This window comes from Cryptotermes secundus, unplaced genomic scaffold (assembly GCF_002891405.2).
Source record: "Cryptotermes secundus unplaced genomic scaffold, Csec_1.0 scaffold183, whole genome shotgun sequence".
NCBI classification, from domain to species: domain Eukaryota; kingdom Metazoa; phylum Arthropoda; class Insecta; order Blattodea; family Kalotermitidae; genus Cryptotermes; species Cryptotermes secundus.
The window spans coordinates 1,715,925-1,734,039 of NW_019729899.1; the positions used below are offsets into that span (position 1 = coordinate 1,715,925).

Here is an 18,115-nt window from a genome sequence, read left to right on the forward strand (position 1 = left end):
CTTCCGAAGGGCTGTTCCCCCATCCAAGGAGTGCTGCCAACTGTGTACAGATTAAGAACCTGAAAAAGCGACCAAGATCCACAAGTGCTTTAGAGCCTTAGGCAGACAAACGTTCTTCATAGCCCATCCTGTGTACACACCGCGCTAGGCCACTTTTATTTGAATATCTTCTACGCCCTATTTCGCACCTCATCAGGCGTGTCTGGACGTGTCTGCATTAAATACTTCCAGACGGAAGGGCACTTCAGCAAGTCGCATGAAGCAAGTATGCTAGTCACTGACGTACTGATCTTACTCAACAGAATCTGGGTTAGAATCTAATATTTACATTTGTACAGACTCGAGCTACGGTATGCCAGAAGAAAACATCTTCTTCCAGGAATCCTAACGTAATTAGACTGATTACGCCAAGACGGTAAAAAAGGAAAACGAAGAAAATAATGTCCGGATGAAGAGACAAACAGGAAGAAAACTGTACGAAAGGAAACACAAAAAGGAACTTATTAAATGAAAGACGAGGAAGTCAAGAACGAAAAAAAATGAAAGAATGAGAGGAATGAAGTGACAAAGAAAGGAAGACAAAAATTAAATAAAAAGGACAAACACTCAAGTGGCCGACGAATTTTTGGATGACTAATTATAACTGCTAAAGTTTAGAAATCCGGTCACGGTAGCTGAGCGGTCTAAGGCATGTACTGTCTTCACCCGCTTGGAAACCGGGATCGTGGGTTCGAATCCTACTCAGGGCACGGATGTTTAGTTTGTATGTGCGCGTTTCTGTGTTTGTGTCCAGGTAGAGGCCTTGCGACGAGCTGATCACCCGCCCAAGGAGTCCTACCGAATGTGTAAGATCTAGAAAAACCGAAGTGAACGGAGAAGTTCAAGGAGGTAGGTCTAGGCCCACTGGGGCTGTAGTGCCAAGGAAAAAAAAGTTTAGAAAGCCTAGATACTATACGGTTCTGACGATGGTGTATAACACACAGAGATACTGGGTTTTCGGACTTTGTCCGTCGTCCGGATTCTAAATAACTAACTTAACACAATGTTTCGGAAACTGGATCTGTTTCCGTCTTCAGGTGAGAGCAGACACCTACTCTGTTGGGTCCCTCAGAAAGAGCTAGCCTCAATGGTCCCGTGACTGATGCTAGCTCTTTCTGAGGGACCCAACAGAGTAGATGTCTTCCTTCACCTGAAGACGGAAACAGATCCAGTTTCCGAAACGTTGTATTTTTTCTTAATTATGTAGAATCCGGACGATGGACAAAGCCCGAAAACCCAGTATCTCTGTGTTTAGAAAACCTGCCTTTGTTCTTTCTCGTAGCATGCTCCTAAGGAAATTATTGTTTGATATAGAACGCATCTTTTGAGGAAGATTATTAAAGTCTATTTTAAAGACCGATATCCTCCGGGTTCATATCTGCTATATCTTCCACACAAAGGAAGCAAAATTCTTGGTTACCTTTAAGATTTTTCCTCATTCGAAATATAATACTATAAATTTTTCCCCGGTGATATGGGGTGTTCATTTTAAACAGCTTGTAGCGTATCACCCATCGTAAATACTTCCACAGTCAGGTCTGAGCCTGTTGCTCCATACGCCGCGTCACGTGTCTTATGCAGTTTTGTTCGTTATGCCTCGACATCAGATCCGCGATAAGTAAGTTACAAGGTTATTTTCACCGCTGACCTCAATAATTTATTGCTAAGGACTTTGATATTTGTTTCAATAATTTAAACAGAAATGATGAATACCAGAGTCATGCACTTTGTTCGATTCGAAAAAAAAAAGTGAAATAAAACATGACGATGTTCTTTAAAAACCAAGTTAAGAACTGAATTACAAAATAGAACGAACAAACTTCACAGAGCACAGTCTTTATGAGAATCTAATAGGCGCTCAGCTACGGAAACTATTACCTGCATTTTATAGAACTTTTAGCGGCCTCCGTAGTCTAGGGGTAACGTTCCCACCTCATGACTCAAGGTACGCGGAGGTCGTGGAATTTTTAAGGGCGTAAAAATTCAAGGAACAAGTCCTCCGGGAGGGACTTTAAGCCATGGGTCCCGTGTCGTAGATTTAGGGCATGTAAAAGATCCTCGTGTCTCTAGGAGACCTCTGAGCAAAATTAGGCAAAATGTTTCCCACCCAAGTAGTTTCCAATGCCTCCGGTAGATGGGGAAGTTAGCGGGTACCAATGCCAGTAGAGGGCCGACCTCGCTGGCAGAAAGGGGAGAGTTATCGGGTACCACTGCCAGTAGAGGGCCGACCTCGCTGGCAGAAAGGGGAGATAGCGGGCACCACTATCGGTTGGGTATGGCGACAGTAGAAATTAAAGGGGGACGTACAATAGACTATTAGTCGCGGTGCATGGGGAAACCCACCCCCTCTATACTGAATAACTGAATATAGAACTTTTAATATTTATCGCCATGTTTAGGCTTACAAGAACCGTATTCTGAGGCACAATTCTAAATTCTATCTCGGTGATAGCAACAGCGATGATAAGATAATTCCTTCTTGTGACATTTAATGATATGAATAGAATGATGATTCGGTGGTGACCTACATTTTGGTACTAAAATAGCGTACATTCGTAGCGATTATAAACAATGTTTGTAGTGGTGATAATGAGACTGGTGATACAGGAAAATATGATTACAGAGGCGACGATGAGTAGGATATAGGACAAGAAAAATGGGTGTAATTATGAAGACAATTACGACGATAACAGCAACAACCGGATGACAAAGACATGCGCTGTTGCTAATCTCTACCAGGAATCGTTTTATAAGTATATAATTTTGCCTGATAATATTAATGTATAATTTTATTAGTGGAGCTTCTGTCTCCAATCGGACCCGTGACGTAAGTTATAATTATAGCTTCACACTCCATACCGCATCCTGCAACTCAACTGGGGCTCCGAAAGAAGAAACGCGGACCCCTCATAGTTATTCTCAACGCAAACAATTCTCGAGTCGTATAATTATACTGCGAAAATGGACATTGTATCCAGCATTTTCAAAACAAAGCTTTTCAAGATAATTGTCCAGCCACGGTGGTACTTAGGTGTTCCTTGTGCGTGGTTTTCTGATGTCAGGCTTGTGTCCCTTTTATTGATTTGCTAATGCTCTTGAACATCTTCCTTATATGCCTTACTTATTTGCCGCAAGATGTAAAAGTGGCCCATTTTGTCTTGTGGTCTGTGTGTATAGTTTAGTTTTGTGGATGTGGTAGTTGTTTTTAAATTAGACTTGCGTTGTATTCGTTTTTTCCGCTGTATGCTTCTAATGGTGTTTCTGTTTGTTTTGATATTTTGGTTATTGGGTATGTGTGTAATCTATTTAGTAGTTTTATGTTCATATGAATGGCAAGAACTATTAGGTATTATACGTAATATCGATTTGTGTTGGCTTCCTATATACGTGTTAAAGTCATTAAGTTTGTGGAATGTGGTTTTATCGCAACATATTACAAGGTATTCACATACACTTACGCAGTTTGATTTGTTTCATTCTGGTCCGTCACACTAACAATTACAGATATAAATCACTCCGTACTTATAAGTACTTATAAGTATGTATAAGTGTACGTACTTTACGTCTAAACAACTTATGTGATGGTGGTTTCCTATTTGTAGTGATGTTTGCCCTCTGAAGATGGTCCACAGAGACCGAAACATGTAAGGGTGTTGAGTTTTCATGTAGTAAAAAACTTACAGGTCACATTGGACGGAGTGATTTATATCTGTTACACTTATGCAGATCCACATCGGCCCTCAAAATAGTTGCCGTTGGCCGCTATACAAGTCTGCCAACGTTGATATAGCTGCCGAAAACATTGCTGAAACATATTGGCAGTAAATTCCCGTAAGGCGCTTTGCGGCCATTCCACGAACTTATTGACTGTGGCAGTATATATATATATATGAAAAATTCTAATTTTTCTTCTTTAAGGTGTATTATGAGGACTAGGAAATTGATTTCTTTGTGTGATTCTTCCTGCGCAGTAAATTACATGGATGGTTGATGTTACTGAATTCGTTGAGTATATGTTCAATGTTTATTGTGTTTTGATCGTATATTTGTAGCATGAGTAAGTCGCCTACGTATCTGTGTTCAGGACTAGACATACACTTGTGCTGTATATATGTTTCGGCCAATAATACTGACGTTGTGGAACTCATTATCAGCCGATCAGTTAGTTTATAGTATTGTTGGCCAAATTGGAAGCAATTCTGTTCCATTACAATTTGTAACATTTGTATTATTTCATTTCAATTACTGGTATGGACTAGTGTGTTACTTTCTAATATACTATTAATTATGTTTATAATGTCTCTTTTGGTATATAAGTACCCACATTTTCAATGTCAATGAATATATTCTCATATCACTATAAGTTCGATGGTGGTTGGAAGTGCAAACATTGCATGTTTATGTAAATGTGGCTGTTTATGTACTGTTCTGCTAATTCCTATGCTGGTGCATTTTTTCCAATTAATTATGGGTCTAATGGGTGTGTATGTACGTAGTTTTATCGTGGCGTGTAGGATTCATGTTTGTATATTTCCATATGCCTTCTCTTTTTATTGTGAATTTACATTGTTTTAGTGTTTGTTTTATCATTTTTTGATAGAATTTGTTTGGGTTCTTGTTAATTACAGCAAATTGCTTATCTTGTGTAAAGTTCTTTGTTTGTATTCCCGCTGTGTGAGTATTAATAGATGTTTTCCTTTAGCTGCTTTTGTTATAATGATTTGGTTCTTTCTAATTTTGGTTTCTGAATTGTTATCAATTTCCATTCTTCTTGTTCTTCCTACTTATCATATTACTGTCTTGGCTCTGTTTTTATGTTTATTTTGACAGACAGAAACATGTGGCAACGAATGACATTTTAAAACATTTTAATATTTGTAAATGTAATTTAAGTGACATTTAAAACAAGAATTTTCGTCTGCATGTATAGATGGAAGAGAGTGCGTGAGATATCAATGAAACAGGGCGCTGAAATGTAATATTTTTGAGTTTTGTTTGTACCTGATTTAACGATGATATCCGTCATTCAGACTCAATAGAGTCGAATCAATGAATAATAGTGAATAATTAATCGCAATGATGGAAGGAGGAACAATTGGCAGTAAAACACAGCTCGGTTTTAACATAAACTCCAATTTGAACCAGTGGCGAAAGAGAATTTCTACATTACACCATTTGTGCGTATTGTTTGCAGAGTCTCTACATAAGCGGTCAATAGAATGGTGCATTGTCAGGTTGCCTCTCTCAGTAAGTTTACTCACAAAGGGGCTGTAATCTTATGCTTCAGTTCGTCCTGTCACTCATTTAAACAGTGCCAATACTGTGACTGACATACACACAGAACACAGTAAATTATATACTTAAAGCAAAGGGGATCTTGGGTGTTTCAGGTATTTGTTCCCCTACAACGATGACTGAACAGTGTTCTTTTTAAGGCACAGTAACTATAATAAAAAGGGCTACAAAATATTAAGATTTATTTTTTACCCATTATTTTTACATTAAATAGACTCGCATTTTACAGACTTCTTATTCAATATCCGTTCTTGCCTACACTTATTACAAGACATTCATTTCTTTTCAGCATATATGCAAAATATGTTTGTATTGATGATGAAAATTTCAGTATGACGTTTTCTGCTTGGCTGGTGCGATGTTGTTACCTTTTAAAATAATAATAAATATTATAATAATAATTCTCATTAACATCTTCATCGCTATTACTACGTAACACCTCAGCTGTAAACTTATTTGTCGTAGAGATGCAAACTCATCCACAGCTGCCTCAAGAATACAATGCAATCGCTGTTCTATATACTCGTACATGATAAAGGCCGTCTTGTAACTAGGGTGTGTTTGTGTGTGTGTACGTATAGCAGAAACATCACTCACAATGTGATTTACATCTTGTGCAGAAATCTGAACTTTCTGCTGTTAATTTCAACACTTCATACATTTAGAGACGTCAAAGATGCAAGAGCTTCGACAGATGTTACAGCACAACAATTTTACTGGCATTACGTCGAATTATTTGCGTTTCTCTATCCGTATCTATTTCAACTGAAGAAGGACAACAATGTATGTAGTCGCGGTTCCCAACACGCTGCACAAAAGATTTAAGTTGAGTTCAAAGAATCCGAGAGCTGTAAACCTTGGATCAGTGTTCCACAGTTGCTGAGAAAACAGCTGAAGTTCTGCAAGCGAATCAGCACTAATATGCCTTGGTGACAACAACTTCTGAACAATTTTTAACGTTGCAGAAATTTCAGAACTTACGGCATGACATGACGCAGCAATAGTCAAAACTTTGATTATGCAGAGGCAGGAAATGAAGAGATCTTTTAGAACTCGGACGCACGAAGACGATCCATTCCCACAGTCACCCAGAGTGGGATCATTTTTAGCTTCCACTGCAACATAACTGAACATAACGAAAGATATAAAAGCATAAGATACTTCAGAAAGAATCTGAAATCCATAATCCGAATTTATTCTCTGTACACTCTCACATAATACGCCATGTGCTAGGCGCAGAGCACGAATTTTGTCGCTGTTGTACTGAAGGACATGGCTTCTGACCTTGCTGAGGGAGAATAACAAAGGACCCTTCCTGCCGACGATCTCAGGTCCACTTATGAAGTTAAATTCACCTGCAAGATCCGCCTTATTCATAGAATTCAACGTTGAAAATAAAGGTACCAAATGCTGCTCTTCAAACCGACGATCAACCAAAGATGAAAGCTGTGCGTTTAGTTTACAAAATCTGTTTTTCAAAATCCAAACAAAAACCAAGAAGTGTACAATCATGAACATGCTTATGGTTCTTCCAACAGCCCAACCACAGTACTTGACGACAGATATCAAATTAATGTTTAGTCCATTCGTATCAAAAAGAGTCATAATGCACGAATAAACAAACACTAACAAGATCTGAATGATAATCATTACTCTTATTTTTATGTAAGATGATGATGCCTTTCTTCCCAGTAATATATCATCCACTAATGAGATTTTCGAGCAAAACTCGCTAAGAGTTCCACGATGAGAGAGGATCAAGGTTGAGAGACATGTGCTTGTGAAGGTACAAGTTCGAATTACAACAGGGATAAGACTTTTACTGGAGAGTTTCGGGTACACGTAAATCGCATCCCAGGTAATGTGGAAAAAGAACCATCCCAACATGAAAAGAATCATCACATAGTTATGTAAAGTGGAAACCCCAAAGCGATTTGCTTTGCTGACGTCCCGAATGGCAGTTCCTGTCTTGCCCAGAGGGTACGGCGCGAGCCCCAGTAGCTTGGAGACCAGGTATAAAGGATTGAGCGCGGTGCAGACGCTGTTCCCCGACATTACGAAACTTCGGTTCCCTGTACCAAATGCACGTAATGCTGGAAACAAGAATAACAGAAACAGTATATTATTAAGTAAAATATAACAGGCCGGCCACGGTAGCCGAGCGTTCTAAGGCATATACTGTTTTCGCTCGCTTGGAAACCGGGATCGTGGGTTCGAATCCCACTCAGGGAATGGATGTTTAGTTTGTGTGTGTGCGTTTTTCTGTGTTTGTGTAGAGGCAGAGGCCGATCACTCGCCCAAGGAGTCCTACCGAATGTGTAAGATCTAGAAAAACCGAAGTGAACGGAGAAGTTCATGGAGATAGGCCGAGGCCCACTGGGGCTGTAGTGCCAAGAAAAAAAAATATAACAGTCCGAATTAGTGACGACGTTGTAGGGTCAATCGCATAACCCATGACATACGAGTGAAACTGAACTGAACGCAACCCAGTTGAGTAATGTGACACTTGAGTTCCTTCTCACCTATCGTTTTCCCCCCTTGGCACTACAGCCCCAGTGGGCCTAGGCCTACCTCCATGAACTTCTCCGTTCACTTCGGTTTTTTCTAGATCTTACACATTCGGTAGGACTCCTTGGGCGGGTGATCAGCTCGTCGCAAGGCCTCTACCTGTACACAAACACAGAAAAACACACACACACACACACAAACTAAACATCCATGCTCTGAGTAGGATTCGAACCCACGATCCCGGTTTCCAAGCGAAGACAGTACATGCCTTAGACCGCTCGGCTACAGTGACCGGCCTCACCTATCTTTAAACCGTAAAATTAGTCTCTCTAGCAAGCCAGTCTGGTGAATGTAATGAATATATTTAACTAATTAACAGACACGTAGGAAGGTTCTGTAGAATATATCGGAAATAAGTAACAAAAGTGTGATACTGAAAATTATGAGCAATAAAAGATTCGTATCCAGAAAAGCAAGCACATGTCCTGTTGTTAAATGTAACCCAATATTTAATCTATATTTCTTTACTCTTTATAACTTAAACTTCGTACACGTAGAGAAGTGTTTCAACTACATATGTCTACATTCACTGTACAACCGGTTCTACATCTCTGATATCATATTATCACCAAATTTTCAATTGTTTCTGGAAAACAATAAAAATTAACATTGTGCTTTTTAAGCCACGCAGACCTAAGATCCTTGCCTTCGATATATATCTTTCCTTGGTCATACATGACATACCTTACGAGGGGATGTACAATTCCGACAAACGTAAACTTAACTCTTGTACACACTATTTTTTTTATTGTTAGTGGGGTGGGACTAAGTCCCTTGTACTGCGGCCACTTCTGGCCTATTCTACCAGCCCCAGATGATAGGTGAGGGTGATTGTGGAGCAATTGGTGGAATTAAGATTGGCAGGGGAAACCGAAGTTCTCGGAGAATACCTGCCCCAGCGCCACTTTGTCCGCCACAAATCCCACTTGACCAGACCTGGGATCGAAGCCAGCGACTAACCGCTTGAGCTATGGCGGGGCCCCTTGTACACACTAAGTAGGAGAGACATATAACGACTATTACAAAGGTGAAAGATTGTTAAATACCCAGAATCCATCCCTTGTACATGGCTACAGGTAACTAAAATTACTGACAGTTAAATTACATATAGCCTTGGAGACATCCGGGTTAGTACAATGCCGCATAAAACTGAGTAACTGTGAGCACTGTATACATCAGCAACATTGTTCAAATTATTTGCATTTAAACTTGGTATATTCACTGTGAAGCTGTCTGGATTCATACTGAAGCAGGTTTACGTATCCATTCCAGATACCATAACGAACATTGTGGCGACATGCCTGGAAGACAAGTAGCAATAACAGCAAAGGCAGATCCTGAACCAGTTACATTCATACCTTAACTTCCTAATATCCAGCCATCCTAAGTTATCTCCCATCTCATTCTCTGCCTTCAAACAAATGATCACAAATAACTTTCCCCATGAAACTTTGTGTCCTCCATTCTGGGTCATCTCCGGCTTAATGTAACCTCCTGTATTTCACTATCGTAACATAGTATATGAACTATTAGCGGCCTCAGTAGTCTAGGGGTAACGTTCCCACCTCATGACTCAAGGTACGCGGGTTCAAACCCGGCGGAGGTCGTGGAATTTTTAAGGGCGGAAAAATTCAGGGAACAAGTCCTCCGGGAGGAACTTTAAGCCGTGGGTCCCGTGTCGTAGATTCTCATGTCTCTAGGAGACCTCTGAGCAAAATTAGGCAAAAAGTTTCCCCCCCAAGTAGTTTCCAATGCCTCCGGTAGATGGGGAAGTTATCGGGTACCACTGCCAGAAGAGGGCCGACCTCGCTGGCAGAAAGGGGAGATAGCAAGCACCAGTACCGGTAGGGTATGGCGACAGTAGAAATTAAAGGGGGACGTATAATAGACTACTAGTCGCGGTGCATGGGGAAACCCACCCCGTCTAATACTGAATAACTGAATATGAACTATTTATATACAGAATGGCCCAAAAGTCAGTTAACCTAAATCATTCTATCGTATTGACGCAATTTTCGGTTCTAAACTGCCATTCAATGTGCAGAACGGTATCACAACGTTGTGATTTGTGCAGGTAATAAGGAGGACCACATTTCGAATAATTTTTGTAAATTCATTAGGTCATGAAGAAATTTCCAAAGTATTTTAGTGTGCATTTCAGTGACTTAATTGAATTTTGGGCCAATCTGTATATACATGTATATCACAAACTTATTAGACACACAGTGCCGTAAGTTACTCATCTATTCTTCCTTCTTCGATCCAAATATTTTTCTGAACACTCAGACAACTGTAGGCTACGTTATACCCTCAAAGCAAGAGACCAAGTTTCACACTCATGCAAAACAATAAGCAAACGCTTTACACAATAAGATATATGAGTGTAAGACTATGTTTGATAGGTTAAGATTCTAACACTAAGTTCTGTGTAATATTCAGAAACTTAGAATTTAAATTAAGGCCAAATAATAACAGGTTACAACAATACTTTTAAGCAACAAACTCTTTGAATACATGTTGATTTTACGAAACAATCTGTATACTGACCCGTACACTACACCAAGTTTGTTAACCAACTAGCTGTTCCTCTCAGCAACAGAGACCAACTACCAGTGATCTATACTTAAATTGTACTTGAAAAGACCGTTGTAAGACGCTTCCTACAATACATCGTTAGGGCGTGTTAATTATAGAGCCCATTCACAAGTTGTCACCCGGATCACGCGATGTCCCAGAGGATTTAACTGATCATACATGAAGAGCAGTCTCGTAGGAAGGGACATTTTATATTCGTGTTTGTATAATATTTCGAGTGCAAAAGCATTAATACAATGGCTGACATGTACTCTACAATTGGTACATGATTCACTTAAGGGACAGGTCGTGGGTTTGTTCCCAGCCATTCTGCGATGTTCGGATAACATTGTTCTGTTTTATTTTGGGGGGGGGAGATTTTAAATGTCTTTCGACATAATATATCCTGAATGAAAGGTTTCTTGGACCTAGAAGCACCACTCATGTGCTGCATGACTTTCCCTTGGTCGAAGTATTGTGCCTCTATAAGGGAAGTCCATGGTTTGCACTACATCGTAAGCAGGCTCGTTGCTGTGGTAGTCACGTGAGCGACAAGCCGGGGAATCCCATCTCTCCAAGCAAGAGAGTTTGTTTCATTTAAGGAAAGGGGAAACACGAACTTCAGATCCGTTGCGCAAACTTTCTTACGCCTGTCCTTCTCCCGTACCGCTCCTTCTGCTCATCTTGTTAACACAGTAGGAAATGCGCTTCCCACGCAATCTATAGCATTAATACTGCGTATAACTCCTGTACTCATGTCCAACTGGGTCCACTCGGCACGGCGACCACTGATTGACCTATTCTAGCCTGCCCCGGGTGATTATGATGATGGAGAATTTTATGAAATGAAGATTGGCAGGGGAACCGAAGTACTGGGAGAAAACCCGCCCCAGCGCCACTTCGTCCACCACAAATCCCACCTGACCAGACCAGGGATCGAACCCGGGCCGCCATGAAAACGTCTAGCTGCAAATAAATTCTGCTACTTCAAGACGGAAGACCAACCTGATAGGACTAATATGGAAATACAAACAGAGAGGATACAGGGTCTGTCTCTTGAAGTCATGGATGCGTGAGGGCTGAAGGCAGAACGCGTTCTGGGCTGGGGACGGTATTAAGTCATTCTACGCCCATATTTCTTCAGATTCTAGAACTTTCCTCTTGCGATACAACGACGGGGAGCCGTTTTGAGTCTTGTTCCTTCTCCACCCCCAACTTCGTTCACTGTGGCAGTAGCGCTGCCTGGAGAGCATAGCAGAAACCTCCTACGGCAGTACTTTTCATTTCCTGAAGCGCTTTCTCAATTTTTCTTTTCCAGTCCCACCGACGTTTAAGCCTACCCCAGAGAACTCACTCTAGCCACTGAAACTGGGACACACTAAGCGCATACAGATATTAATTTTCGGTGAGATTTGGGATTCTCACGGTAACTACGAGAATTGCTATCTTCTCGGATGTGACGTTGCCTGGTCTGGTAGAAACTTATGGACGTTCCTTCTTAACGTCAATACAACGCGGTTGAATATTTTGCTTTAACAAAACCCAACAATGAACTGGAAGAAGCAATACAGTGCATTAATTATGTGAAAGTATGTACCTGATGATGACCTTATAAGGTAGAAGCACGTCGTACAAGGAGTCTATATAGTTTATGGAAAATTGGCAATGTAGCATGGCAACAGACTACGAGCGCGACAAGTAGTTGCAGCTCCTAGAATGCCTCTCCCAATTAAATCATATTTTTATTTTTTTAAATACACTTCATTTTCTGTGTACCCTTGTTTGAGAAAATTAAGGAACATGATTGCACTTGTGGGCAATTTACAGTTATTTGAAAAGTACGGGGGACAGGAAATAACCTTCAGCGCATTTTTACAAAGGTAAAGCTCTCCCTGTAACAGACCGTCAAGGGCCATAGGGTTGTGAGAGGTCGAGGCTCCCACATTATCTAGACAATCGGCTCACAAATGGTGCCGACTGCCCATTTACACCCCCCCCCCAAGAAAACACCTGGTACTCGTTTCTGTTAGAGGCTGAATCAACCCCAGGGGCATAGTGCGGCTGGAATTATTAAGGTCAATTGAAAAATCCGATGTCCTCATCGGGACTTGGTCCTGCGATCTTCCGGCTTAGCATAGTGCCTTAACCACTATACTACCGCGTGCCCCCCGACATATAACATAAAATAAATAATTGAAAGAGCGGCAAATGTAGCAGAGCAAGAATGGGCAGCATGAAATGACTGTTCCGGGAATATTGAAGCTTCAGGGTTCAAATCGGAATTGATCATTCCATTAATTTCACAACGAAAAAACATAACAGTTTTCTGGGTTGTAATAGCATGTAGCTCGGAGAAATCCTGACGTGGAACATCTCGCCCTCACCTTCAAGGTCGAAGACTAAGACAAGAAGTAGGCCTCATAAGCAGGCGGGAAGCTCGGGCCTACATAACAGTTTTCTGGGTTGTAACATCATGTAGCTCGGAGAAATCCTGACGTGGAACATCTGGCCCTCACCTTCAAGGTCGAAGACTAAGCAAAGAAGTAGACCTCATAAGCAGGCGGGAAGCTCGGGCCTACCGCCCACTTTTCTCGATATCTTTCTTGGTTTATTCATAGACACTGAAGATTGAGACTATGATTTCCTTCTAAACGTCGGTTGACTTTTGCCGGACTGCACGGCGTTATATCACAGGCGACAGAACGACAGAACTGTTCACAGCCACCACCGTGAGAACCTCAGATTCGGACTAATGTACTTTGTTGTGGATAGCGAAATATACATATAATTTGCGCTGTAAAACAAAATTAATCAGGGTTTAATTCAGTGTGAATAGCAGTTCCTGCTTGCGGTGACAGGAAATTGCGAATGTAAACTTTCATTATTTGACGTAACAGATATATAAACTATAGTTAAGCGTGCGTGCGGGAGTGTGCACTCTTTTATTTAATTATCCAAAGTGACCGGCAGTTCGCTGCAGTAGGTCCCATTTCATCTACACATACAAACTGCAGCCGCCCCATGCGTTTTCATAACTGTTAACCGTCAAAAGAAACAACCGTTATTACTGATTTTTTTTAATTCGCTTAGTGGGGGGGGGAGTCCAATTGGGTACACTCGGCACGGCAGTCACTGATTGGCCTATTGTATCCTGCCCCGGGTGATTATGATGATGGTGAATTTTGTGGAAGAAAACCCGTCCCCGCGTCATATTGTCCACCACAAATCCCACTTGACCAGACCCGGGATCGAACTATTACTGACTCAGAATGTGCACCAAGTTCGAGCTCACATTTGGAAATTTTAACTTTACTTAATCAGCTTCAGGCTTGTAGCATAGTGCCCCCAAATATTCAATAACGTTAAAAGCAAAACTATAAGCTGGGCAGCGAGTGAATTTACGGAAACTTCGAAACTTCATTTTATACAGTAGTTATGTTTGCCATAAACTATGGTAACGTATGCACGTCTGTTACTTACTTACTCATGGAACTAAGCCCTTCTGGAGTAGCCGCCAATTCTGCAGCTACTCGAGAATTTCACAGCATTTTATTGAACCCGAAAGTTCATTACCGTGTTCATAAGAGCCCTCCACTGGTCCCTATCCTGAGCCAGACCAATACAATCCATGACATCCCATCCTATCTCTCTAAGATCCATTCTAATATTGTCCACCCATCTACGCCTTGGTCTTCCCAGTGGTCTCTTTCCTTCTGGCTTTGCCACCAATATCCTATACGCATTCCTCGTCTCCCCCATTCGTGGTACATGCCCTGCCCACCTCATCCTCCTTGACCTGATATTCTAATTATACTTGGAGAAGAGTACAAGTATATGTCGTTTATCGAAGGAATCCGTCCAGGTCCGAGGCTTTGTGTTCGTTTTCGTAACTTACTTATTTTTTACGATGAGGAGTTGTTAGCCCCACACCCAACGCCCAAGCTGGATGGCCATCCCTTGTCGGCTGTCCGCGACTGCTTGTTCCCTCCAAAACTGGAGGGCGTCTCCGAGGACGCGCTATGCCGTGGCGACACGGGAACACCTAACATGGGCACGTCTGTTACCTCATGCTTATTACAAAATACGGGCCAAAAAATTCCTGCAAAATACGATAACTTGTTGGCCGTAAAGTTAACTTGTAGACAGAGATGTGTATTATATGACTGGGGCTTTGGTGCCATCTGAATCAAGGGCAGGTTCATGTGTAACAAATCAACTGTCACGACGCATAGCAAGCACATACTTACATTTCATTTAGTGAATTCATCACTGCCAAACATAAGTTTCCATTACATTATTCCTAATAATTATATTTTAATTGTATTACTGACGCAGCGAATGATTCCAGCTGTTGTATAAGTTCTCTCTGTGTTGCTTTCCATTTTCAGTTAAGTACTAAAGCTTGTACATTGTGTCTGAAGAATGCTAATATTTTAAGGGATTCTGTGAACACAAGAGAGAAGAAGGTGGTTCAAAACTGTGGGGGAAGGGCCAGTGTCTCATTATGAAAACATCCCATTCATCACTGACGTCTTGACAATACAAGTAATCGAAACTGTAAAACTAATTCCTATCTTTCCTGTTCTACCGACAAAGAAGTAATCTCTTGTCATTCACTTTAGAAGTTATCTAGGGAACTCTGTTATTAGATTTGTCTTATCCGGTGTGACAGATCCTTCACCTCAGCCTCTTTATACCTGCACAAAGTTTGAGCTATATGAACGTCCATTCCGCTGTAGGAAAATAATTTTGCGAGATGGCGTGACGAGGTTTATTTTTACTGACATATATAAACAAAGCGCCGGTCACAGTAGCCGAGCGGTCTAAGGCATGCACCGTCTTCGCTCGCTTGGAAACCGGGATCGTGGGTTCGAATCCCACTCAGGGGCATGGATGTTCAGTTTGTGTGTGTGCGTTTTTATGTGTTTGTGTACAGGTAGAGACCTTGCGACGAGCTGATCACCCGCCCAAGGAGTCCTACCGAATGTGTAAGATCTAGAAAAACCGAAGTGAACGGAGAAGTTCCTGGAGGTAGGCTTAGGCCCACTGGGGCTGTAGTGCCAAGGGGAAAAAAATATACATATATACATAAACAAAGCACATAATAAATGAGACTGAAAACAGTGTACTGCATAATGCAACATAAAAATCTATCAAAGGCGTTCTTAAAAATTTCATATTAAGCTTACATAAAAAGAGAATGAAATACAAATGATTGAGAGTCTCCTATAGAATTTAAAATAATCTGTGGAAGTGTTTACCGAATACATGGGTAAGTTATGACCATATGCAAATCAAGATTTCTTACGTATCAGTATGGCTGAAGATCGAACGTTTCCTCTCTCTATTTATTGGTCCATCTCGACAGTTTTGATGTACCGTCCTACCACGGCGACCGACTGCGGATGCAGAGGCGTGGTGCGTGTCTTGATCGCTCCCAGGAGTTGCAAAACCTCGTGCACCAGGCGTGACTCGAACATACGGCCGTCGTCAGTGTGTAGCTATCGCGATACTACGAAGCACGAGAAGATGGTAACCAGCTCTTTCGCCACCGCCGACGCCTTTTGGTTGGGAGTGGCGTAAGTCCCTGATCACATTTGAAACATAGCGGTCATGGGGTATTACTTCCACTGATCGCTCCGAGAAAAGGATCCTGCTACTTTGAAGCCTATCCTCTCAAACGGGTCCCCGAATCATGGTTTGCGAACCTCGGTTTGCTGCACAGGCGTGGCAGCGCCGGAGCACCTTCTGGACGTCGTGTCATGCCTGCAGCAAATAGTACCTCTGCCTGAATTTCTTCAGTGTCTTGCTGACGTCCATACAAGGGATTGGTCTGATCCGACATGTCGAAACCTGCCTTGATTTTTTTTTCACTGCAAGAGTACACACACAACAAAATCCACTGGCAAAATTTTAGCTGCTAATATGCACTGCAAGTATTTTTTAAAAATTTCCGAAGTTACTCATTTTTTCTGTATGCGGAACCGCTTGTACCAGAGGTTTGTACAACCCCAGCCTAGGCTGAGAGTCAGCCGTGTTGCGTGTTACGTACTGCTCTGCTAGGGGTGGGCATTTCTCCAAGGGTCTGGCAGGATACAATACTGACCATGTTCAGCAATTTTTAAAAAAATACTTGCAGTGCGTATTAGCAGCTAAAAAAAATCAAGGCAGGTTTCGACATGTCGGATCAGACCATTCCCTTGTCAGTCTAGGAAAAAATATCTTGAAGGAAGTTTTACCAAATATTTCTTAACGGCAGAAACGACAGTTTTGTGGTACAGATGAGTTCCTCTGTGGCTGGTAGTTGCCTGAGATATCGAGAAAGTATGTTTAATAACACTACGCGCATGCGAGAGGGGGGCACGCGGTAGCGTAGTGGTTAAGGCACTATGCTACAAGTCGGAAGGTCGCGGGTTCAAATACCGATGAGGTCATTGGATTTTTCCAGCCGCACTATGGCCCTGGTGTTCACTCTAACAGAAATGAGTACCAGGAATTAAATAAATAATTTTCCTGGGGAGTAAAGCGCGGCCGGCGCGTAAGGCTGACAACCTTACCGCCATCTTTGAGCCGATTGTCTATATAATGTGGGACCCTCAACGTTTCACAACCCTATGGGCCTACATGGCCTGTTACAGGGATAGCTTTACTTACTTTACGCGCATGCGAGAGACTATCCTCTGAAACAGTGAAGTTATCGGTGGGCGTCACGCCATTCCAGCGGACGGTAGCAAAATGGACACCCCTGGTGGGGTGCTTAGGTCTACAAGCTACATCGGCGCTATAAATCAGAGAACGGATTCGTTGCAAGATCAGATAAATGAAACCGAGTGAGAACGAAGCAGAGGAATGGAATGGATTGCACTAGGACGAAGAAGAAGAAGAAATAAAGAATAGCGACTCAATTAATTCCGCAGCCCATCCCGTGTTCATAATTATTTGAAAATGGCATTTCATTCCAAAGAATGTATTGCCATTTTCTGGAACGCATAAACAGTAGATGAAAATACAAATACACGCGACATTTCATCTTACAACAAACAATGAAGTCACAAGTTGAATGAAAAAATTGGAAGAAACAAATAACATACGACCACAAAGCAGCAATTAATACCAGAAGATTATAAAACAGAGGCAATTTATTTTCGCTGTTTGAACCAAACGGGCCAGCAGACTTTACAGCCAGTCATACAAGTAACTACGACGAACAGGAATTCCTTGCAGCAATATAATGCTCTAAAACGTGATGTACCAATAATATCTGTCATCATTAAAGAAATCTATCAAGTGTTAACACTTAGCGCGACGTTACGTTAATTTTATATTGTTAAAACAGAAAGATTCATTGCACCCAAACGAAACATATAGATGAGAACTGTATTAATATGCCGGACATATTGTTTTCAAGAGCCATTTCTTCAGATGGACACAGTCCTGAAGGATTAACTTAGTCAGTTGACTCTCCTCATGTCTCTAGGAGACCTCTGAGCAAAATTAGGCAAAGTTTCCCACCCAAGTAGTTTCCAATGCCTCCGGTAGATGGGGCAGTATCGGGTACCACTGCCAACCTCGCTGGCTGAAAGGGGCTGATAGCGAGCACCAGTACCGGAAGGGTATGGCGACTGGTAGAATATCAAAG

The 18,115-nt window shown here is 41.6% G+C and overlaps 2 protein-coding genes across 3 annotated transcripts in view; both read right to left on the minus strand.

Moving 5' to 3' along the window:
• The window catches only part of LOC111865754, a 338,635-nt gene that overhangs the window by 171,735 nt on the left and 148,785 nt on the right, over positions 1-18,115 (minus strand). The gene's annotated exons all lie outside the window — the stretch shown is intronic.
• Positions 5,523-10,502, minus strand: LOC111865753 (gustatory receptor for bitter taste 66a). Its single transcript, XM_023854020.2, has 2 exons — positions 10,450-10,502; positions 5,523-7,427 (listed from the first exon to the last, which is right to left on the minus strand). The coding sequence occupies exon 2, from the start codon at positions 7,387-7,389 to the stop codon at positions 6,091-6,093; it is 1,299 nt and encodes a 432-aa protein (XP_023709788.1). The 5' UTR covers positions 7,390-7,427; positions 10,450-10,502; the 3' UTR covers positions 5,523-6,090.

Coding starts and splice junctions, on each gene's coding strand:
- LOC111865753 (XM_023854020.2), bottom strand. CDS start 7,389: ATGTCGGGGAACAGCGTCTGCACCGCGCTCAATCCTTTATACCTGGTC.